The sequence below is a fragment of the Rattus norvegicus genome, chromosome 19, assembly GCF_036323735.1.
Source record: "Rattus norvegicus strain BN/NHsdMcwi chromosome 19, GRCr8, whole genome shotgun sequence".
NCBI classification, from domain to species: domain Eukaryota; kingdom Metazoa; phylum Chordata; class Mammalia; order Rodentia; family Muridae; genus Rattus; species Rattus norvegicus.
In genome coordinates this window covers 62,056,849-62,080,733 of record NC_086037.1, presented here as the reverse complement: position 1 = coordinate 62,080,733, position 23,885 = coordinate 62,056,849, and the positions used below count along the sequence as shown (strand labels likewise).

Genomic DNA, 23,885 nt, shown 5'->3' with positions numbered 1-23,885 from the left:
GTACAGACACAGCACTTACATACATATATATACATAAATTCATGAATAAATAAATCTTAAAAAAGAAAGAAAGGTAGGAAGGGAGGGAGGGAGGGAGGGAGGGAGGAAGGAAGGAAGGAAGGAAGGAAGGAAGGAAGGAAGGAAGGAAGGAAGCAGGCTACGATGAGGGACCAGTAAGCATCACCTCCACGGCCTCTGCACCAGTTCCTGCCTCCAGGTTCCTGCCCTGTTTGAGTTCCTGTCCCGACTGGTTTCAATGATGGTCTATGATGTGGATGCACACGCTGAATAGACCCTATCCTCCCCAAGTTACTTTTGGTCATGATGTCTCATCACAGGGATAATAACCCTAACTAGGACAATTCCTAACACTAAATTCATTTTGCAAAGTCAGACCATGGGAAGAGGTAGCCCTCGCTGGAGCGGTACGCGTCTGCTGGAGTTCTCAGGTCTCACTGCACTCGCCTCCATGTTACAACAGGGGTGCTGCTTTCCCTGGTGAGGGTCACATCCCCTTTCATATGACTCACAACAACAACAACGTTAAGGACGCGAGATCAAGGTGACATGCCATGTGGGAAAAGCCATGGCAGAGACGCATAGAGAATGTTACAGAGAGAAGAGATCCCCAAACTTGGACACACACAAACCTGGGTACAAACCCTGACTCTCCTGCTCCCTGGACAGGGTTAGACTGAACCCCTGTACTGCAGAATCCAGAAATGAGGGGTCCCCTCTGCCCACTGCAGAGGTCTGTTTCCCAGGTGTAAGGCCTGCAGGGTGAACAACTGAATTCCTGTGTCCCTGCACTTAACAGATATACCTTTAGTGGCTGGCCCAGGGTTCCAGCCTTGTGGTGGCCTGGGGCGCATTCCTTTTCCTCTTGGTTTTTGTTTTTGTTTTGTTTTGTTTTGTTTCCAACTGTAAAATGAGCCTCCCAACTTTCCCCAGAAGTTGTTTCGGTCATTAAATAAACAAAGACGAGAAATGCACAGCAAAAGCCCCTGGCATCCAGATCTCCTTCAGTAAACCGGAGCCGCCCGCCACATCTTAATTGAGTTCAATTTGGTTCCATTTAAATTAATTATCTCATGAAGTCAGTGAGTTCTGGAGCCAGAAGCTTCCCCCTGTTCAGAGCCATGACAGCAGCGCCCTGACTGAGGAGGACTCCTGGCCCCAGGGGTTGTGCACAGTGTTAAGAACAATAATTCAACAGCAGGGACATCTTGCAAGCTGGTGGTGTTGGTCCCCGCCCTTGGACCATTAGCTGAATATTTAAAATGAGAGCACGGAGCGATGCCTGGGTATGTAATTGGTACACGAGGCAGAAGGCAAGAGAGTATGCACACCCGTGGCCATGCAAGAGAATGATGCACACCGCAATATTCACGATGGAGAAAACACTCCTGAGGAGAAGCCAGAGTGCCAGGCTGCAAGACTCCGCCGACATAATGCTGTTAAGGCTGGAGGAGATCTGTGGTTGCCTGGGACAAGGGGAGAGTTTCTGGGAGTTGACGGCTAAGGGGTAAAGAGTACAGGATTTCTCTAAGGCTGGTAAAAAATGTCCAAAACGAGGATGGGGAGGGATGCTCAACCCTGACTACACAAAGTGCAATGAATTGAACACTTTAGAATGGATTAAGTCTATAGTGTGTGGATTATATCTCAATAAAACTGCGATTAAAATATACATGTACATGTGTGCATGTTTGTATTTATGTATGTATGTATATGTGGTATATGTAGGTATATATATGTATGCACAGTATATGTATGTATGTATGTGTATGTATGGTGTATGTATGTGTATGTATATATGTATGTATAGTGTATGTAGGTATGCATGCATGCATGTATGTGTAAGTATGTATGGTGTATGTATGCGTCTATGTATGTATGTATGTATGGTTATGCATGTATGTGTATGTATATATGTATATATAGTGTATGTATGCATGTATGTGTAAGTATGTATGGTGTATGTATGTGTGTATGCATGTATGTATGGTGTACGTATGCATGTGTATATATATGTATGTATAGTGTATGTATGTATGCATGCATGTATGTGTAAGTATGTGTATGTATGTATGTATGTATGTATGGTGTATGTATGTATGTATGTATGTATGTATGTATTGTATATCCAGAGAGACTGGAGTAAATGCAAACACAGTGTTCATCTTGCATGGTGGGTTTAACAGGGATCATCTGCTTGATTGAGACAAGGTGTGGCTAAGTAGCGCAAGCTAGCCTAAACCTCCTCAGTACCGGCAACACAGCCTATGTTACCACTCCAAGCCAGGTTTAAAACAAAACAAAACAAATTTATTTGTTTGTTTGTTTCTCTCTTTCTCACTTAATTATTTTTCTGAAAGTTTCTACAGAACGTAGCTGCTTTTAGAAGAACAATGAAAAACTTTTATCAAAGTATAGTTCAGGGCCGGGACTCAGTGTTGCTCAGTGGTAAATTAGTGTGAGGCCCTGGGTTCCATCCTTGCTAGCAAAGCAAAGCGAAGCGAAGCAAAGAAAATCAAAACCAAAAAGGAAACCCTGTGCATTGTGGAATTCTGTGTCAACAAGCATCAAGAAAGACTTCTGCCCAGATCCATGATCCCCTGAGCACGGAGGATCCCCTGAGCGCAATACCTTGTCCACGTGGAGGGGCACAGCAAACCTCCTGAGGGTAGGCACTGAGGTCAGCCTGGACTTCTCCTCGAAGTCCTTGTTCAGGTTGGCCAGGTAGAAGAGCTGATAGAGACTGTTGTCCTCATAGGCGATGACATCAAACAGCACACAGCCGTCCTCCTCATAGGCATTAACATGGTGGAAGACCACCATGGGGTCTGTGTAGAATTTGGTTGGCACAGGCTTTCTGGTCTTCTGGTCGATGATATGAATGTAAGTCTGGAAGAAGACGCCCACATCAGCCCATGAAGCGGTCAGCTCACCCGCGGACACATCTGGTATGGTGACATCGCAACATCAGGCCTGCCCTAGCTCCTGGCCATATGGATGTTCCTTTCTCCCGTTCTGAGCTCTGCACCCACCCCAAACTGTCAGGTAGTGCTATTCACAATGGCCAGACTACAAGGCGTTCACCAACAGATGAAGTTTATTTCCTTCAAAATCCTATATTTTGCGTATGTGGGTATGTGAACGGAAGTAGAAGGCAGGGGGATGAACATAAAGTACATGATATGTTTGGATGAAAATATCACGAGTCTGCCACCTTTAAAATAAATATTTCCTGGGGCTGGAGAGATGGCTCAGTGGTTAAGAGCACTGACTGCTCTTCCAGAGGTCCTGAGTTCAAATCCCAGCAACCACATGGTTGGTGACTTATAACCATCTGTAATGAGATCTGATGCCCTCTTCTGGTGCATCCGAACACAACTACAGTGTATTCACATAAATAAGTAAATAAATAAAATCTTTTTAAAAAAATAAGTATTTCCTAATAAAAGTTTAAGACAAGGGGCTGTGGAGAAGGCTCGATCAATAAACCGTTTACTGTACAGGCTTGAGAACCTGACCTTGATCCCTGGCATCCACGTGAAGAAGCCGGGAGTGGTGGCTCTAATCCCCAGTGCTTAGGGCTGGGGCAGAGACAGGAGGACCTGCGGTGTTTTCTGGCTGAATAATCGAGCTGAGTTAGCAAATCACAGGCCAGGTAGAGGCACTGTTCCAAAAATCAAGGTGTGCAGCAATGTCTTAAGCTACAACATGGGAGGTTGATCTCTGGTCTCTTTGCTTGTTCTTGAGCACATATGCATGTGCACACGTGGGTGCATGCACGCGCGCGCGCACGCACACACACACACACACACGCAAATACACGCATATATACACAGGCAAATGAGCAAAAAATGAAAACAAAACAAAATGCTGTCAAACTGACAGGTAGGCAGGCAAAGCCTTCAGTGAATAGAGCATTTCTGTGACATACAGAAGGCCACAGGAGGGCAGCTTTGCCACCAAGGTTGCTGGGCAATCTTTGGGGAGGGCGCCCAGAGAGCATTGCTGTGGTTCCAGATAAGCACCCTGGGAACAGTCACACCGGTAGAAAGTAGTGCCGGGCTCCAGCTGAGGTTGGAGCCCCGTGGTCCTCTTTCCCATGCACTGCAGTGCGGAGTCTCTCCCCAGTGCTGCCAGCTACAGCCACCCATGCTGTCCTCGGGGCTGCAGGGGAGTGGGCCCAGGACTGACTGGGGAGCTGCATCTGCCCCAAGAGGCCTGGCTGTGTGTGACCAGACTAAAACCATCCTGGGTGGGGTGTTTGATCCTCTCTCTCTCTCTCTCTCTCTCTCTCTCTCTCCATTCTCTTCTCTCCCATCTCTTCCCTTTCTCCTCTTCCTCCCTCCCTTTTCTCTCCTCTCCTCTCCTCTCCTCTCCCCTCCCCTCCCCTCTCCTCTCCTACCTTCCCCTCCACCACCCCTTCCCTCCCTCTCTCCTTCCCCCTCCCCTCTCCTCTGTTATCTCTTTTTTGCAGTTCTGACTTAACTACCCTCCTGAAGGAGGAGGTGGCTTCTTTGGTCTGGTTGCTTTCTCCCCTCCCCCAGAGGCCACTGAGGAGAGCTGTGATGTCATGGGGGTGGGGCATGTCAGCAGGGACAGGTAAGCGCAGGAGTGATTGGTTTAGACAGCTTCTTTGCAGTGACCCCAGCCCCAGGCTGGACACTTTTTTGGATTTTTATGAGTTTACTCCCAGTTGACTTCTGGAGCCTGGGACCCTCTGGCCCAGGGCTGCCCCACAGTTACAGATTCCAGGCTTACTGGTCTCTAAGCTCCTGGCAGTTAGGAGAGCCCTAGTGTCTCTGAAGATAGATGCAGAGGGTATTCAACTTGAGCTGGCTTCCCTCCTGATATTGGGCACTTCTTTGGGAACCATAGTGACAGAGTGACATGGAGTGGCTCCTTTCAAGGACTGTAATGTGAGCGGGGTGGAACCCACGAGAAAAATAAAATCTGGAACGCATCAAGTCTGAAGGGCACTCTCAAGAAAAATGAATTAGGGTTGGGAGCTGGAAAAGGCCAGCCTGGGATTTCCTGCAAATAGTGTTGGCATTTAGTCTAAGCTCCGCCCCACAGTTACCTAGCAACAGCCAGGTATGCCTGGCTCACTATAAAAGGGGCTGCTTGCCCCCTCCTCACTCTCTTACCCTCTTACTCTCTTACCCTCTTCCCCCTCTGTCCCTTCTCTCCCCATTCCCCTCCCCTACAGGCTCATGGCTGGCACCACCGCACCCAATTTATTAAAAAAGAGAGAGAGAGAGAGAGAGAGAGAGAGAGAGAGAGAGAGAGAGAGAGAGAGATTCTATGTGTGGCTCTCTATACTGGTGTGTTCTCTGAATAGGTAACGCTGAGAATCGCTGGAGGTTTGTCAGAAGCAGCAACAGCAAATAAAACACACACAAGTACATACACATGTGTTGAACATCCACCCATGCCTGTACATACATGTGCATGCTCATCTGCGTGTGCTTAGAACGCGCACGTGCCTCTGACTGAAGGAGATGTTGTCACTCCACATCTGTGGAACCAGTGTCATCCTGATATGTAAGCTCACTGGTATCCAGGGTTCACTTAGCCCCCCGAGACTGTACAATGGGAGTTGAGATGCTATAGGAATCTTCCCGATGGATGGTAGAGGCTATGTAGGTCCCAGCTCTGGACGAGGTCTTGATCCCATAGTGGCTGTGCACCTGTGGATAGTTTAGGGGGATTCTGTCTGCCCAAGATCTCATGCTTTTCCCTGGACAATCTGCATTTGGAATTAGTGGTCTCAGGACCAGACTAAAGACCCATCCCAGCATCGGAACTCTATGGACGGGGGGCAGCTGCCTGCAAAGGGACTAAATGCAGTTAATGTCCCATGAGCATCCCTCAGGGTAGCCTCTCTTTCAGTGCTCCCTGGGGTGGGGTAGACAGAGAGGAAGTTCTGACCTTGTCCTCCTTGCAGAATGTCATACAGGAAGCCCAGCTCACACCCCTCATGTATGCGGTGGCCATCTTGAGGATATCCAGCTTAAAAGGCTGCTCCAGAAACACCACATAGTTCTCCGTGACTCCAAAGCTGTGGTAGTAACTGGGGGAGAGCAGCGAGCGGGACGGGATGGAGCAGAAAACTTCTGAGTGCTTCAAGGGGTTCTTCCCTTTCTTCTTGCTGCCTGCAGAGGGGCAAGCCTGGGAATCTAGCAGAATGGCACCATCACCCACACCCACACAGTGTTCTCAAGAGAACCATCAATGAAGAACCCACAGGCCCAGAGACTGAGAGACTCCCCACTAGAGTCCACTGGCTGTGGTGAATTCTGGATTTCTGGCCTGAAAAGCCAGGCTCATCCAGGGAGGCATTGAGGGGCCAATGGTTTCCACTCCAGCTAGGGGACTACACTGAGCCTCCAGCTGCCTTCACAAATACAATCTGTGTAGAGTTGGACACATCCACTGCTTTCTATGAGGTCTAGACTATTACTGTTTCCAGGGACAGTAGCCCAGGTGAGCCTCTGTGACAGACACCAGAGAGTTGGTCCACAGGGCCTTAGATAGTTTAGTTACCGGCATTGTCTTTCAACAGAAAAAAAAGAGTTGCTGATCCCTGCTACAGAGCCATGGATGTACATCCTCATGAATCACGAGGGGACAGTGATCAAGTGCAGAGGTTAATATGTTCCTGGAACAGGGCCCCAGATTGCATTTCTACCAAGGTTCCCAGGGGAACCCTTCCCACAGCCCTTGTGTTTCGCAGGGAGCCAGCATATACAATATTTTCCACAAGGTTTCGACCCATTGTTCTAAAGACTACCTATTGTAGAATGCCCAGCAGAAGACTGTCCTTTGTGATGACAGACAGACCGCCCTGTGTCTCAGGGGTGAGGTAACTGTGCACAAACACCAACAGAGGCACAGAGGACAACCTGAGCTGCCATTGCCTTTTTGGACAGGGGTTCTCGGTAGGACCTGGAGCCCATAAAAAAAGCGAGCCCCAGGAATTCACCTCACAAGTTTCTGTCTCTGCAGGACCAGGATTACAGCTATGCACTACCACATCTGGATTTCTACACGGGCTCTGGCATCCAACTCAAATCCTCACGCTTAGAAGTCTAGCCCTCGGGGTTGGGGATTTAGCTCAGTGGTAAAACGCTTGCCTAGCAAGCGCAAGGCCCTGGGTTCGGTCCCCAGCTCTGAAAAAAAAGAAAAAAAAAAAAAAAAAAAAAGAAGTCTAGCCCTCTACTGACAGGGCCATGCTTCCACCCAACGATGAGGGGCCCTGACATGTCCTATGACGCTGTAGGATGCCCGTTTTGCAGTTGGGCAAATGAGGTGAACGGTCTATCACAATGATCCAAGTCATAACTGACTTCTTCCTGTGTCATTGTGGGTGGGGGTGGGGGCGGGGAATACCCAGAAAAGCAAGCAATAGGGCGTGGGGGAGGGGCGGGAGGTCCGTACCCACCCTCTGTTCTAACCACAGTTCACGGGCCCCTGCTGGCACTGAACTGCTGGCACTGAAGGTCATAGCTTGTGTGTGTGTGTGTGTGTGTGTGTGTGTGTGTGTGTGTGTGTGTGTGTGTGTGTACACGCGCTCTGTTTTCTGAGTCCTTTGTAAGCATGAATCAGCCCTGGGCAAAAGGCCTCCCCACCCAGTCCTGGGGCTGGTTTATAATGAGTTCCCTGTCAATGTCCCCACCTCTCTGTGGCCACCTGTGCACACTGTAAACAGCTGGCGGGTGGGAGGGGACGCTGTGGGGCTGTGGGCTAGTTTTCTCCGCAAACGAAGAGAAACACAGAGCCAGGTCTGGCAGGCAGGGCAAGAATGTCCTGCCCCCGACTCTTGCATGATGTCAGGGCTCCTGTAAGCCATGTGACCAACACCAGGTCACCTCACAGTCCCCTGTGATATGAGGTGGCAAATAAAAAAAAAAATGCCTGCAAGACCCCAGTCTGAGCTCTAAGGTGCTGGACTGGACCACACATCTTTCATCAGCTCGGGTAAATTGAGTTTCACTTAATAATATTCATGGCACCTTTTGACCTGGGGGCGCTGCACTCCCAGCTTCTGTCACAGCTGGGTGGTTTTCTACAGCTGGTCAGGGTGGGGAGCAGGCAGGTGCTATTGGGGTCACAGAAACCTGTTTCTTAGGCCAGAAGGTCAGGTCATACACCCTTGAAGGCTTCATCTGCTGGGTGTGGCAACCAGAAGGGTCCCAGACAAACACAGGTTGGGAACCTCACCCTCTTCCCCCTCGGGAACACGCAATCACTGGCCTGGGCTTTGCTCCAGGACCCGGCCCTAAGAGGAGGAGGTCCAGAAGCCTCTGGGAACAGGGTGTGGAATTTGGAGTGGATCCCAGCAGGGCTGAGCACCCCAACAGCCCTGGGAGCCCGGCTGCGGGATAGAGGGGGTGGCACAATCTTGGCATATAAAGTTTGTCGGGAGACTTTTAAAAATGACTAAACTAGTAGCGAAGGGAAAAGGTTAGGATAGGCTAACTGGATGGATGGACAGACAGATGGATGGATGGATAGATGGATGGATGGATGGATGGATGGATGGATGATTGACTATGTAGGTGAGTGGATGGATGGATGGTGGTATGGATCGGTGTATAGGTAAATAGATGGTTGTGTTTGTGGATGGATGGATGGATAGGGGTAGGTGAATGGATGAGTAGACAGTTGAGTGATAGGCAAGTAGATCAATGCGTAGATGGATGGGTGGATGAATAGACGGATGGGTAAATGGATAGTTGGATGGATGGGTGATTGAAGCGGGAAAGTGAGTAGTTGAATGTGTAGACTGAGGGATCAATAGGTGAATGGATGGGTGGGTGGATAGATTAAAAAATGAATTCATGAATTGGAGCCTAAAAGTCAGGACGTTAAAATAGAGACAGGATTTCTTTTATCCAAAATAATCTCAGAAACGTCCCTTTTATGTTTAAAGGAGAAAACTGAGTTCTTCCCCCAAAGAACCTTTGCCTTTGACTAAATGACAAAAACCGTGAATAATAACCTGAATAATCCATGAAGTGTGTCACGAACACAAATCTGACTTCAGTCAGGGTCACCCAGCCGTCCTTGCTTTGTTAGATCCCCAGCGTGACTTACCTGGTGCTGTGGCGGGGATCTTAAACATCACGTATTTTGTCCTTCCTTTGTCCGCGATGGAGGTACCCATGTTAAGGACATTTCCAGCCTCGTCGTAATGAGGGTGTGAGGTAGCCAGGTTTACAGCCACATACTTCCGGTAATCAACCTGTAAAATACAACAGCCACTCCGTTTCGTAAAGATCCTAATTTACCTTTAAAGAGATGTCTACTCTCGTGACCAGATATGAGTCTGTATTACTTTGGTGGCAGAAGTCCGTTGTGGGGAGCTAATGAGCCACATGTTTTGTTTCATGTTGTTTTTGTGCCTGTGGTTCCCATCCTGCATCCTGGGCTTGTCAGGATCCTCTGCATAGAGACAGGATGCCCCATGGAAGAAGGATGTTAAGCAATGGTGGGGGTATGTAGATCGCCACCTTCCGGCCAGTCTCAGCCACTTCTGTGTCAATCCTATTAAGTCATTTAAATTCACCCCTGTTGGAGTCCAGAGACAGAGATACAGCTCTCTATGCCTCTCATGATTATACTGTGGAAGACGAGGTTATGAAACCATTTACTTAAAGCAGGAATTCTACTAACAACTTGAACGATAACCCCTGCTCAGAACAGACCACAGCCTGAGAACCGTGAGATGGCTAGGAAACAGCTGTTTGCCCTTCTCCAGGATAACACTGGCAGCTAAGAGTTAGGTCCGGCTCTGGCCCTTCCGGTATTTCCCAGCATGCATCAGTTGGGCTCTTGCCACCTAGTTTCTAAGGAACTAGACGTAATTTCCCGGCTAAGATAGGTGTTCAATTTAGCAGATCGCGCAAATGCCTTATGACGTCATTGTGGCTTCCAACAACTAGCTGGAGCAAACTGGCACGGGGGTCTACTGATTTTCATGGGAATGTTAGCCCAGCGCTTCCCAGGAAGCGGTTCTGTCAGCGGATGCCCTTGCTCTCTGAGTAATACCTCCCTCTGCAGGTCATTGTGGGTAGGACGCTCTGGGTCCTATAAGAACTATGGATATAGTCGTACCATCTTCCAAACATACAGAAGGAAGTCCTCACCCCAGCGTTTGTGAATGTGCTCTCACGTGGCAATAGCATCTTTGAGCGTGTAATCACCACAAGATGATGCTGTACCACGTGAGAGTGGGCTATGGCCTTTAAGACTTGCGTGTTCATAGAACACGGGGAATTGGAACGCACAGACACCAAGGGACTACCATGGGACTGAGGAGGTGGACATTCAAGTGATATGTCTATGAGCTGAGGAACACTGAGGACTGGCGAGAAGTTCGGGAGCTGGGAAACACACAAGCTCTATAACCTGCCAGAGACTGGCTCTACATATTGGATTTAGAATTGTGGCTTCCATAAATGCAAGACAGTAAGTCAGTCTCTCTCTCTCTCTCTCTCTCTCTCTCTCTCTCTCTCTCTCTCTCTCTCTCAAAGGTGCTTAGTCTATACCACTTTTAGGGACGAGGATGTGTTCTAAAGATTTATTTTTATGTCTATACTTTTTAAAGGGTATGTGTGTGGGTGAGCATTGCAGTACCCACACTGACCAGAAGGGGCATAAGATCCCCTGGAACTGGAGTTACAACCAAGGTGCTGAGAACCAAACTCCGATCATCTGAAAGAGCACGGTACATGCTTTTAATCACCATATGGACAGCATAGGGTTTATCCGATAAGATAGGTACAGTGTCGCTAGGTGGAACCAGCCTTGGGATCCCCATCACGCACGTATCCTGCGGTTAACTGAAATATACTTAAACAGCGCATGACTGTGCTGTGTATGGGAACCACTGGGAATGAGGGCAGCCACAAAGATGGACACCATGCAGTCCTTGCTTACTGTAACTGCAAGCACCGTGTAAGTAAGGCAGCTGAGACATTAGGGGAGGCTTATGGGTAGCTTGCCTTCCCCCTGGGGGGTGGGGAGCGGGGCTCCTCATTGGGTCAGGAATGGACGCTGACTGTAAGCCTACCATACCTTCTCCAAGGTCTCTAGAGTCTGGGGGTCGATTTTCCTGATGTAGTTGGTCTCTGTGGTGGCATAGAAGTCTTCTCCACATTTCATGATGTTAATCAGGCAGTTGTCTGTGAAGTCGGGGATGGTGTGGGACAAGTAGGAGAAAGCTCTGGAGAGAGAGAAAGCCAGCCCGTTAGCCGCTGCGCCTGGCCAACTGGGAAGGCTACCCTCCGGGACCTGCCTTTCTCACCGTGTAGCGTGTTCTGCTTCCACAGTAGAGAAAAGACTCTGGGTGTCAACTCTGGGTCACTTGAGGAATCTGGGGGACTCAGGTATCGGGCTCCCCACACAGTCTACAACAAGTCAGCCAGCAAGTAAGGTGCTGGGGCAGTGTGGCCACACGACACTCCTCCCGAGTGTCTGAAGTGCAGGGGTCTCTTCAGCTAGAACCAGCAGGAACTGGTATGCTTCCAACTCTTTTAAGTAGCCACACAGAGACCAGATCTGTACTCATAATGCTCCCCAAACCTAGCAAACGGTTAATCTTTGCATTGACAATCTAAATTCCCTACTGAATATTTAAATATTGTTCAAGAAATCATTTGTGGGTTTTTTGTTTGTTTACTTGTTGATTTTTTTCTTTTGAAACAAGGATTCATTTATCCCAGGCTAGCCTAAACTTGCTAAGTTCAAGGATGTCCTTGAACTTCTGATTATCCTGCCTCCACCTTCTGAGTATGTGGCTAGGCATTATAATTATATCATCGTCGTCGTCGTCGTCGTCGTCGTCGTCGTCATCATCATCATCATCATCATCATCATCAAAAAGGAAAAGAAACTCATGTTCTGTAAGACTCGGGGTTCATTTCACCAAATGGCAAATTGCAAACAGGAAGAAAGAGAACCCAAGGGGGATTAATTGATACAAATGGCAAAGCCTGGATGCAAGCCTTGAGTGGTGCTCCCCCTAGCGACAGAGGATGTAACTGCAGGATTCTCCTCCAGGTAAGGTTTTGGAGTCCTTCAGGTCCCCTCCCTTCTCTCTGTTGACACCACCCCAGCTCAGCCCCATCTGCAAGGGCAAGTCGCCCTGTTCCAGGGAAGGATGATGTCAGCCTCGGGAGAGCAGAAGCAGTTTTCCTATCTTTGGCAATCCACCCTGAGTCTTACCATAGCTCTCTGAAGTGTATCTGAAGAGAGATAGTGGGAGCGAGCCTGACTCTGTAGCCAAGAATTTAATTGTTGAATGTGTAATACAAGCATCTGCTTCATATAACCCCGATGATTTCAGATGTGTTCCAGAAAAATCTCCCCACCCTCTCGTTCCTCATCTTCCCACTGCCTTGACTGTCCTCTGGGATCTCCTTATGCCCTGTGCAAGCAAAAATACATCTAAACTTACTTCTGCTTTTTCCCTCCCTGATCACAGAATGCATCTATGTGTCTTGCTTTGAAAAGAGGTGTGTGTGTGTGTGCATATGTGCATGTGTGGTATGTGTTAGTATGTGTATACATGTATCTATATGTGTATACATGTATCTATATGTGTATGCATGTGTATATGTGTGTCTTCATGTCTATGTATGTGTGCATGTATGTGCATGCATGTGTGTATGTGTGTGTGCATGTATGTGTATGCATGTGTGTATGTGTGCATGTATGTGTGTGTCTGCATGTGTTGTATGTGTGTATGTATGTGTGTGCATGTGTGTTTGTATATTCTGCATATGTATATTGTATTCTGCATATGTGTGTACATGTATGTATGTGTGTATGTATGTGTGTGCATGTGTGTATGTGTATGTGTGCATGTATGTGTGTGCATGTGTGTGTAGTACATTTGTGTGCAGGTCCGTGTACCTGTGCACGTGTGGACAATGGACTAGAGGTAGACATCAGCTGTCCTGCCTCTCGCTCTCTATCACATTCCCTTGAGGCAAGGTCTCTGGTTAGACCTGGAGCTAGGCTGTCTGCAAACTGCTGCACTGGGCTACAGGCATGCTTGTGATAATGCTTAGTTCTGAGGACTTGAACTCAGGACTCCATGCTTTCTCTCAACAAGTGCTCTGACCCACCAGCCATCTCTCCAGCTGAACTGACTGTTTTTGTGTCAACTTGACACAAGCTACAGTCCTCAGAGAGGAAGGAGCCCCAGTGGAAGAAATGCCTCCATGAGACCCAGGATAAGGCATTGTCTCAATTGGTGAACAATGGCAGAGGACCCAGCTTATCATAGGTGGTGCCATTCCTGGGCTGATAGCTCTGGATTCTATAAGAAAGCAGGCTGAGCAAACCATGGGGAACAAGCCAGTAACCATGACTTCTGCATCAGCTCCTGCCTCCAAGTTCCTGCCCTGCCTGAAATTCTGCCCTAATTCCTTTGGTGATAAACAGCAATGTGGAAGTGTAAGCTTCTTCTTCAACTTACTTTTGACCATGGTAGGGTTTTGTTTTTTTGTAAGCCATAGAAATCCTAAGCTACCAACCCTACCTTGCTTTAAAACATCAAAAAAATCAACAAAAACAACCAAGAAGTGCTCTTACCCACTCACTGTCTCCCCAGGCCTCCCCTGCTTTAGAACAACATTATCAACATTATCCCCCCACCACCACCAACAACAACCTTTTAACTTAATATGTCTTAGGATTGTCTTTGTGCCACACAGCAGCAGCCTCGGGCCCTTGCAGCCTCGCTGAGGCATTTTCTTATATAGTTTTACCCTTGCGGATTCAACCAGACTTCTGGCAATGACACTTGGGTTATCGGCCGTTTCCGTCATGACGAATGACATAGCCCGGAATAACTTTGTCTATTTGTCATGTCAGACATGAGCAAGTGTATCTCCAGACCAAAGTGAAGACACATTTGTAATTTTGACTGATAATGCCCAAACACACTCCCACCAGCCGGGCAGGTGAACATCTGACAATTGTCACATGCTCTTTGCTTCCCTTGCTGTCACTGATCAAGAATCATACGGGGCATCTGAGGTCACAGGCCAGCCATGTGGTCTTAGCTGTTTTGTTTTGTTTTTGTTTTTTCTGCCCCAAAGAGAACTAATAGGGGAGAATGGGTAGGCTGTTTTGACCGTCAGAAATATCCAAAAGTATGACTTTGTCAAAATTCAGAAGGGGGGTGTTACTTGGAAAAGATGTTTTTGCAGGGGTCTGGGTAGGCCATTGTTCCGAACTCAGACACCACGATTCTATTGGCCTCGATGTTGGCGTTGTAGGTGTCGCTCTGCAGGTATTTGCTCCTGTAGAAGACCTCCCCTGAAACGGAAGCAGACACTTGTCAGCCTGGTACCTTTCGGGACCTAGGAAATAGGGCCCCAGACATTCTAGGGGCTTCACTGGGGTCCAGAGGAAGGTTTGCTGACCCAGACCAGCCTCTTTCATGAAAACGTGTACTACAGTGAGAAGGGAATTTGAAGTCTAAGTTCATTTGCACACACTAAAAAATGTGGATGTGTTTTGTGTGTGTGTGTGTGTGTGTGTGTGTGTGTGTGTGTGTGTGTGAAGGGAGAGAGGGCAGGAAAGGGAAAGAGAGAGGGTGAGGCGGAGGGGGAAGAGAAAGGAAGTGGAGGGAGAGGGAGATAAAGAGGTAAAGAGAGACAAGAAGGGACTGTGGTGGGGGAGGGAAAGAGAGGGGGATGGGAGGTAGAGAGTGGTGGAAGGGGAGGGAGAGGGAGATGGGAAAGGGAAGGGGAAGGGAGTGGGGGAGGAGGGGAGGAGGGGGGTTGGAGAGGAGGGGAGAAAGGAGAGGATGACCCTGATTTAAAGAGCCAGAGGCTGGGAGGACAAAGTGAAACAGTGCCTTCCGTAGACTCAGTAGGACTGCTGAACTCACGGACTCAGCAACTGTTTGCCTGTGTGACATCAGGACAGTCGACATGTATAGAGATGAGGTCACAGCCCTCCCAGAGGTATTGGCAGTTGTAGGCTTCGAGGAGAGAGAGAGAGAGAGAGAGAGAGAGAGAGAGAGAGAGAGAGAGAGAGAGTTTTCTTAAGAGGCGTGATCCCGTTTCCCAGGCTCCAGTGGACAGCCCCACACCTATGCACATGGTGGATTACAATTAGACATGGTGGATTATAAAAATGAAGTAAGATGAGAAGGGGGTGTTGGGGGGAATGGCTCTGTGCATAAAGACACCTGCTCACAAGTCTAATGACCTAAGTTCGATCCCCTGGAACCCACATGGTAGAAAGAGAGAACTCTTTGCCCCCACCCTGTGTATGCGTGTACTTGTATGTACACACACACACACACACACACACACACACAGAAATAAAATATAAAATGAAATATCCCTTCCACCCCACCCCTCGGCAGGTGGAGAGAGAGTCAGCCCAGAGGGCAGGAGAGCCGGAGAGGTGGCCCTGTCCCTCACCAACTGCAGCACTCAGGAGACCAGCCCTGAACCTTGTCTGCACAGCACAGTGGAGCTTGCCCTGGTGTTGTGGTTGCAGGTGATCTTGCCTCAAGGGCTTGAGAGCTGGAGAGCAGGTCTTGCCCCTTGCTGGCTGTGAGCAAGCCAGGGCAGTGCTGGAGAGCTGGCTCCAGTGGTGTGGGGTAAGGGAGAGCTTCAGCTACCATCCAGGCCCGGATCTGGGACTTTGAGTCCACCCACCCCAACATCTATCCTATCTATGCCTCCATCATCCCCATGAAGGGCCTGGTCCTGCAGATTCAAAGCTGCCGAATATTCATGACACAGGGCAACAATAGGATGTCTGAGAGTAGTTCTAGTGAGCATTGACAGTGTCGCAGAAGCCAGAGGCCTAGACCGAGACCAAGAACTCATTGCAATGAACATTTGTTGAAGGATATTAGATCACCCTGTGAACCCTGAGACTTCGTTATTTACTGAAATAACCAGTATTTCAGTAAATACTGGCGTGGACCAGCTGTTAGCACACACCTTTAATCCCAAACAATGAAGGTCAAGTTAGTTTGCAGAAGGAAGCACCCATGTTTGAAAGCAACTTCTAATCGAGTGGCAGACAAAGTGGTGAATCAGAGAAAGATTTGACAGAATGAGATTATGCCCAACTCCCATGAGAAGAAAGAGGAAAGGGAAGCTACTTAAGAGAGCAGTGCAGAGAGGGAGACAAGGAAGCAGTTTTACCAGGACAATTAGTTATAGAGAATCAGGTTGCAGTGAGAGAGAACAAGCTAGACATAGGTGAAGACAGAATGAACCAGAGAATGAGAAGGAGCCAGAAGATTAGAACAGATTGCCAAGGTTAGTATGAGGCCAAGCTGAGCAATTCAGGAGAAGCTGAGAGAAGCTAGATTGAATCAGTCAGCTTGGAGAGGAGTTTGAGCGGAATAGAGTTGAACCAGCCATCGAGAGCTCAGAAAGAGTTAGAAAGGGTCAGCCTATTTAGCAGCAAGTCTCAGAGGCTGAAAACATTCTAGGCCTAGATTGGATTGTACAGAGGCTGGAAGCTTCCAGGACTTGACCTAGCAGACTTACTATACAGGCAAATAAAAGTTTCTTATACATGGATGTTGGCTGCTAAAATTCTAAATGGTCGAGGAGAACTCTTGATATTTTAAGGCTGGAAACTTGCCTGCGGGATGAACCCGATGTTGGTCCCCAGCCAAGCGCTGCACTGAACAAAGGCCCACTTTTGGCCTGCCCTTCTTTGGTCATGCCTTCGAGATGCCACTATCCACATGGCACTGGCTAAGGTTTTGCACCCCAGGATGCTTGGCATAAAAGGTGAATTCTTTTCACGTGAGATGTAAACTCTCAGGCCAGACTACCCACTTCCTATAAACATGGAGCTGTAAGATCCCAGAACACTGTAGGCCCTGAGAGAAAGTAGCCCTGAAAATGTTCAAAGCTAGTGCTGGAGCATTAAAGTCACCAAGCCACTGCCTGCCCTGCTGTCACAAGTCCTATACCCCATATGAAGGGACATAGTAAACAGAAATCTCCTGCTTGTTATCTTCAAGAACTGGGTCAATTCTGAAAGCTTTGTGATTAAGGCAGGAATGTGGGTGTGTACCCACACATATACATTAAAAGAAAAGCCAAACATACATGTGTGTCCCCATCTACTCTGACACATACCACACATACTTGTGTATGCCCACATATCCCAGCATGCACCACATGCATACATCTACATCCACATTCCCCAACATGCACTTACACACATACACACATACACCCACATACTTAGACATACACCACACACCCTCCAATACACACTACACATGCTATGTATACCCATATACCCTGAAACATACCACACATACAGTATCCACCCCAACCCCACCACACACATGACACACACATGTGCATCCCTACTGCCCTCAACATGTACCACACATATGTACACACACACATACCCCCAACACACACTGCTCACACATGCACACACTCCATCCCCCCATATGAGTACCACACACACTCTTGCATGTGCACACTGGTGAGATGACTTTGAGTCCTAGAAATGGTCTCTTTGCTGAGAGAGACCTGACATCACCCACTGCCCCTGCTTTAAGCCAAGCTCTCTATTCTGACCTCCTTTCAGATTTAGACAAAGAAATCCTTCTCCAGCTTCCCTCCTCTCTGCTGCTTCTCTTTATCCAGTCTTTGCTAGGTTTTGTTTTTGTTTTTAGACAAAGTGTCGTTATGTAGCCCTGGCTGTCCAAGAACTCACTTTGTAGCTAGACTGGGCTTGAACTCACAAAGACCCAGCTGCTTCTGTGTAGCTGAATTTTTGGCTACTTTGTAGGTACTTTCTTTTACCTTCTTCTTCTTCTACTCTTTTTTTTTAATTGATTTTTTTTCAGGGTCCAGAAACATAGATCAGTGATTTTTTTTAAATTTTTATTTATCTAATGTATATTACAGATGGTTGTGAGCCACCATGTGGTTGCTGGGACTTGAACTCAGAACCTCTGGAAGAGCAATCAGTGCTCTGAACCACTGAGCCATCTCTGCAGCCCTTCTTCTACTCTTTAACACTGTAACACCAGGTAGGAGAGAAAAAAGGATAGAAGGTAAATGGGGTGACGATAATAGTTAGACTCCTTTCTGCTGATTAGAGTCATTGAGTTCTTTGGGGCAAGTTAATCAACGTCGGGATATATAATTTCTTCTCTTTGTCTCTTTGTGCATGATGACTTGACAAACTGTAACCCATAGCATCCAACCACCAACCAAACAGCCAGGACTCTAGCATTTATAATCCTTTGAAGAGTCCCCAGAATTCCAAACTCCACACAATTGCAGAACTCTCAGCAGCTGGTAAAACCACGCCCCTGCTATATCACCAGGCAAATCATAGTCACCTGCTGTGAAGCAGCCCTATAGCCCAACGCCTGGGATTAAAACAAAAGCATAGTCCCGTAATATTTCTGTGTTTTTAAAGAAACCAAAATTCTCACTACATTTCTGCCTTCTAAGTGCACTACCACACCACCCTGGCCCTCAATTTCTTAAAAGCTAAGTGTGCTAGTAAAACGAACAGTCTCAAAGCATGACAACCATTACGAAATACCAGTAAACAAAAAGATGCCTCACCTCACGAGCCATCAGAAGAATGAAATCAAAGCTACATTAAGAGTTCAACTAACCTCAGAGAAAACAGCAGTCATGAAACCTAAGGGCTGGTCAGGATCCACTCCTGTGGGAATGAAAACCAGTCTGACCACTCGAAGTCAGTTTGAGGTTCCTCAAAAGGTAAAAATGAGGGCTGGAGAGTTAGATCCACATTTTAGAATGCTCAGTGCTCTTACAGGGTACCTGAGTTCAGTGCCTAACACCCACGTTGGGTGGCTTCTAATCAACTGTAACTCTCGCGCCCTCTTCTGGACTCCTAGGGTACTGCACTCACATGCACATACCCATACATGGATGTAAGGAGGTACACATCATCAAAAATAAATCTTTAAAAAGAAAGAACCCATAAAACTAAACTAAAACTATTCTACCACATGACCCAACTCCTGGATACTTACACACCCTGGAGACACCAGCACATCTATGATTACTGCAGCTCTAACATAATAGCTGACCTGGAACCCACCTAGGTGTCCATTGAGGGAATGGGTAAAAAAATATGATGTGTGCATACAATTCAGTTTTCTTTCAGCTGTAAAGAATGAAGTTATGTCATCTGCAGAAAGATGGATGGAGGCAGGGGCTGTTGTATTAAGTGAATTAAATCAGCCTTGGGAAGATAAATTTCATATGTTTCCTCTCATTTGTGATTCCTGGATCTTACGTAGAGTCACAAAACCATATACATGTACACACATATATATGTACGCACACATATAGAGAGAACACATAGTTGCATAAAATCATATACATACACATACGTGTATGTACACATAATACATTTACATACATACATGTACACACACATATATGTAATAAAAGCAGAAGTGAAACTCTCTAGGAGACAAAAGAGAGGAGTGAGAAGAAGAGCGTAGAATAACATGGGAGATAGGTTCAACATGACACACACCTGCACGAGATTTATTAAACTAAATAAAACAAAAATCTAAAGAATGAAAGACCCCCATAAAGTACTCAAAACAAAATGAACACTCCCCCATTTTCTTCTCTATCCCTCGACCCCAATTTTCCTGCGAGTCTCTTCGGAACTAGGCAGGAGAGCTTGATACTCTGTTTCTACCTCCATTGTTACACGGTAGGGAGTCAATGGGGGGGTGTGTCCCAGAGGAGATGAGAAGCCTGGCTGGCAACCTGAGGACCCTTAGACGACGAGGTTACCAATGGGAGAGACGCACAGCCATGATGGTTAGGGTAAGTGGTGTGCCCAGGTTACTTCTTCTCACTCTAGCCTCTCCTCGTTTTGATTGAAGTCATGTCTGAGCTCCCATCTTGCCCCCTTTCCCGGTGTTGCTCATCCCATGGGATTCTATCATAAGATGAGATGATAAAGAACCCTGGGCACCTTTTTCATTGGCAGTGAGCTGTGGGACGATGCTTTCTCCAGGATCAACCTGCATTTGAACCCTGCGGTACCCGTGTGAAGGAAGGGACTTTGTAAGTCTTACTCATCTAAAGCTGTGGGGTTGTGTGACTGGTCACGGTGGCGTTATAGAGTCCTTGTAAGACTGTAAGTCTTGGTTTGAGACAGGAAGGTGGCCACGAGCCAAGGGTACAGCCACCTTCTGAAATCGTGCGAAGGCAAGGCACTGGGTTCTCCCTAGAGCTTCCAGAAGGAAAGCAACCCCGCCAATACTTTGGGCATCGCCCCAGTGAGATCCATTTCAGGCTTCTGACCCTCCAGGATGGAAAGAGAACAAACTCCTATTGCTTCGGGCCACAGAGTCAACCTTGCATCGGTTACCATGACAACAGCAAACTCATGCCAGGCTCTTACCATCTCTGATGGAGAAACTGTGGAGAAGGGCCAGGCCATCAAACCAATGGTTGTACTTGCTGTCTCCCACTGTGTGCATCCCAGGCCCGTTTCGGAGCAGGGTCCCCTGCAGCCATGCTGGAATGCTGCCTGTTCAAAGATAAACCGTTTAGTTTCCAGATCCCATGACCAAACTGAAAAAAAAACTTGAAAAAAAGGTGGGGTGGGATGAGGGGGGGGGTCCTGGAAAGGAACTGAGTACACAGAGTGTAAACCCATTATCTGTCCATGTACTCCACGGTCCCTTCTAGAAATGGTACAACGGGGCAGACAGTTTGCTAGCACTGAAGAGGACCAAGGAGAACAGACACCGTCCGTACTCTGAAGTCGCTCACTGTCCATTAAGATATAGAAGAATAGATGCTCCAAATACAGTGCGCCAGAGGCAGTGTCGCAGCCCAGTGCTGTGCAGAGCAGAAGGGCCTCACCTGGCTAAGGGCTGGGAAGCAGTGGCTTTCTGGAGGTAACAGCCTGAGTCTTGAGGGACAGCTGAGGAGATGGCTCGGTGGATAAAGTGCTTACCACACAAGCAGGAGGTTCTGAGCTTGTGAGCTCATCTTCCAAACCCATGTGAGAAAAAAGTCAGGCACAATAGATAACTTGGGCTTGTTATCCCAGTGCTGGGGAGGCAGAGACAGGAGGATTCCTGGGACTTGGTAGTCAGTCTAGACAAACTGGTAAGTTCCAGGTTGGTCAGAGGTCTGGTTTCTTTTCTTTTTTCTTTTTTTCTTCTTCTTTTTTTTTTTTTTTTTCTCGGAGCTGGAGACCGAACCCAGGGCCTTGCATTTGCTAGGCAAGCGCTCTACCACTGAGCTAAATCCCCAACCCCAGAGGTCTGGTTTCAAGAAACAAGGTGAGTGCTGACTTGAGGCTGGCACAGGAGCCTGACTTTGGGTGTGTGTGAATTGAGAGGACAACTTTCAGGAGCGCTCTCCTTCCACTGTCTATGAAGACCAAGCCACGGGGAGCAATCTGTTAAGCAGTGCTCCCCAGGGCCTCAGCATCGGCTCCTGCCTCCAGGTTCCTGCCCTATTTGAGCTCCTGTCCTGACTTCCTTAGATGATGAATGGAGATGCGGAAGTGGAAGTCAAATAAGGCCTCTCTTCCCCAGTTGCTTTGGTCATGGTGCTTCATCACAATAACAGTGACCCTGACCAACACATCCATCTCATGGAAACTTAAGAGAGGGTTTGGAAAGATGGCGCAGTGCCTAAGAGCACACACTGCATTTCCAGTTCCAGAGGACCTGGGTTTGGTTCCCAGTGCCCACGCCAGCTCATAAGTGCCTGTGCTCACGTGCACACACCCACACATAGATGTACACACACACACACACACACACACTCACACACATGATTAAATATAACAAAAGCCTTTAAAAAAGGGAAATATACTCAAAGAATGATACCGCAAATTTTTCTTTCATATTTTAATAGTCACCTAAATGTATGCAATTTAATGTATATGCACACACACACACAGAGTTGCAGATTGAATCGTAGAAAATATACACAAAAGCTGAAAAGGTTCCCAACAACTTCTAAGGCAATTCCTTGGAAAACCCCACCTAAGGGCCAGTGAGATGGCATAGCAGGTAAAGACGTTTACAGCCAAGCCTGACAACCTGGGTTCAATCCCTGGGATGGACATGGTGGAAAGAACCAACTCCTGCAAGTTGTCCTCTGGTCTCCCCACTTGCAACGTGGCTCTCTATCAGAGCGTTCCCAACACTCTTCTGGAGACAGTGGGAAGTAATTGCTCTCCCCTTCGACACTGAGTTACTGTGTGCAAACATACCCCATTTGTTTACAGAAACTGTTTCTGGATCCTGCCTCATCTTGTTCCCATATATGGGGTCAAGGCTTCCACAAACAACTTCTAACACAGGAAAAGAAAAAGATGCCCATCTAAATACAGAAGTCTCACCTGTCACTGTGGCCCGTAATGGCTCCAGCTGTTCTTTCTTATTCCGGCCAAATATTATCTCCATGGAACCGGTGGGTGGCAGTGAGGAGGTTGTCAGTGGAATAGACACAAAGCCCCGTGTGCTCAAAGCGTCCTGTCTTCCTGCCCTCTGCTCCTTGATGCCTCCATCTGTCCCTGTACACTCGGTCTCCTCCTCTGCTTTCCTCCCCTTTGCTGGCTGGGGTTTCGGTCTGCTGCCGGAAGCTGCTGAATAATTTATACAGTGTGTGTGTGTGTTGGGTTAAAGGTCAGTTCCCAAGCCATGGGTTACTGCTAATCTTTAATCCCATTAGTGTGTTTCCAACTCTTTCTCTCAGTTTTCACTTTTAACTTAGCCAGGGAAGGCTCTGCTCTAAGTTGGAGGAGACGATTTGGTGCGTTCTGCTGAGCTTGCCTGAGCTAGCCCATCCTGAGAACTGGATGTGTTTATGGTTAGACCAGAGAGACCAGAAAAGGCTCTTTAAGTGAGGGGACCATCAAAGGCCCTGACCTAGCTATTGCGAGGTGTGGGTTGGTGACATCTCTGTCTTCTGCAAACACAAAGAAGGCTTTGGCTTTAACCCGGGGCCTGGTTCCTTCCCCCTCTTAAAAATTGTATTGATTTTTTTTGATTGGTTTTCTTTCTGGAAGGTGGGCACAAAAATGTGTCAGGTGCTCATTTAAAAAACAAAGACTGGGGGTTGGGGATTTAGCTCAGTGGTAGAGCGCTTGCCTAGCAAGCGCAAGGACCTGGGTTCGGTCCCCAGCTCCGAAAAATAGAAAAGAAAAAAAAAAAAAAAGCAAAGACTGGCTTTATCAGGAACCGAAGAATAACGTGTCAGGGCCTGTGCACACGTGAGGCTTTGAGTTCTGTCAGGAGCACCCAGAGCTGGGAGGCAGAGCTAGGAGGTTCCTTGAGGTATTCCGGATAGCCAGTCCAGCGAGACCCTTCAGTGGAGCGAGCCATGGCTGTCTTTGGGTCTAGGGTTTCCCAATGTTCACATATCACATATCTCGATGCGACGCCATTGCCCAAAATCCACATTGTGTTTCCGAGGGCACTGAGTGGGAGTAGGGAGACTCTTGATTGCTGCTGCTGTTAGGGATGCCCTCAGCCAGGAGAGCAGCAAAAGGCTCGCACAAGCCGGCTTCCACACTCCACAACACATACAGGAATCAAAACAGCACAAGGACGCCTCGTGAATATGTACGAGAGTTCTCTATCTTTCGTAATTAAATAAGTTATAAAATGAAAAGATGCTTTGGGGTTGGGGACAGGGATCAGTCAGTAAAGTATTTAACTTGCAAGAGGCCCTGAGTTCAATCCTCAGGACTAGGGTTATAAGAGAAAAAGAAAGAAAGAAAGGAAGGAAGGAAGGAAGGGAGGGAGGGAGGGAGGGAGGGAGGGAGGGAGGGAGGGAGGGAGGAAGGGAGGGAGGGAGGGAAGA

The 23,885-nt window shown here is 47.7% G+C and overlaps 1 protein-coding gene and 1 long non-coding RNA gene across 4 annotated transcripts in view; one reads left to right on the top strand and one right to left on the bottom strand.

Annotated features, from left to right (window-relative positions):
- Bco1 (beta-carotene oxygenase 1) overlaps window positions 1–22,673 on the bottom strand; it is a 36,863-nt gene extending 14,190 nt beyond the window's left edge. The window contains exons 1-7 of one of the 3 annotated variants that reach the window (NM_053648.3): window positions 22,420–22,594; window positions 20,455–20,583; window positions 14,220–14,349; window positions 11,098–11,245; window positions 9,115–9,262; window positions 5,947–6,170; window positions 2,650–2,907 (exon numbers count right to left, since the gene is read on the bottom strand). In NM_053648.3, the coding sequence (NP_446100.2) occupies window positions 2,650–2,907; window positions 5,947–6,170; window positions 9,115–9,262; window positions 11,098–11,245; window positions 14,220–14,349; window positions 20,455–20,583; window positions 22,420–22,483 (1,101 nt within the window). In that variant the 5' untranslated portion in view covers window positions 22,484–22,594. Of the gene's footprint in view, window positions 1–2,649; window positions 2,908–5,254; window positions 5,706–5,946; window positions 6,171–9,114; window positions 9,263–9,355; window positions 9,872–11,097; window positions 11,246–14,219; window positions 14,350–20,454; window positions 20,584–22,419 lie in introns of those variants that run through there. The other 2 variants (XM_039097427.2, XM_039097426.2) reach the window with 2 other exon arrangements.
- LOC134483653 (uncharacterized) lies at window positions 9,959–12,347 on the top strand. The gene is made up of 2 exons (XR_010060494.1): window positions 9,959–10,488; window positions 10,628–12,347. It is a non-coding gene; the product is annotated as an uncharacterized LOC134483653 (long non-coding RNA).
- Window positions 22,674–23,885: the final 1,212 nt, after the last annotated feature.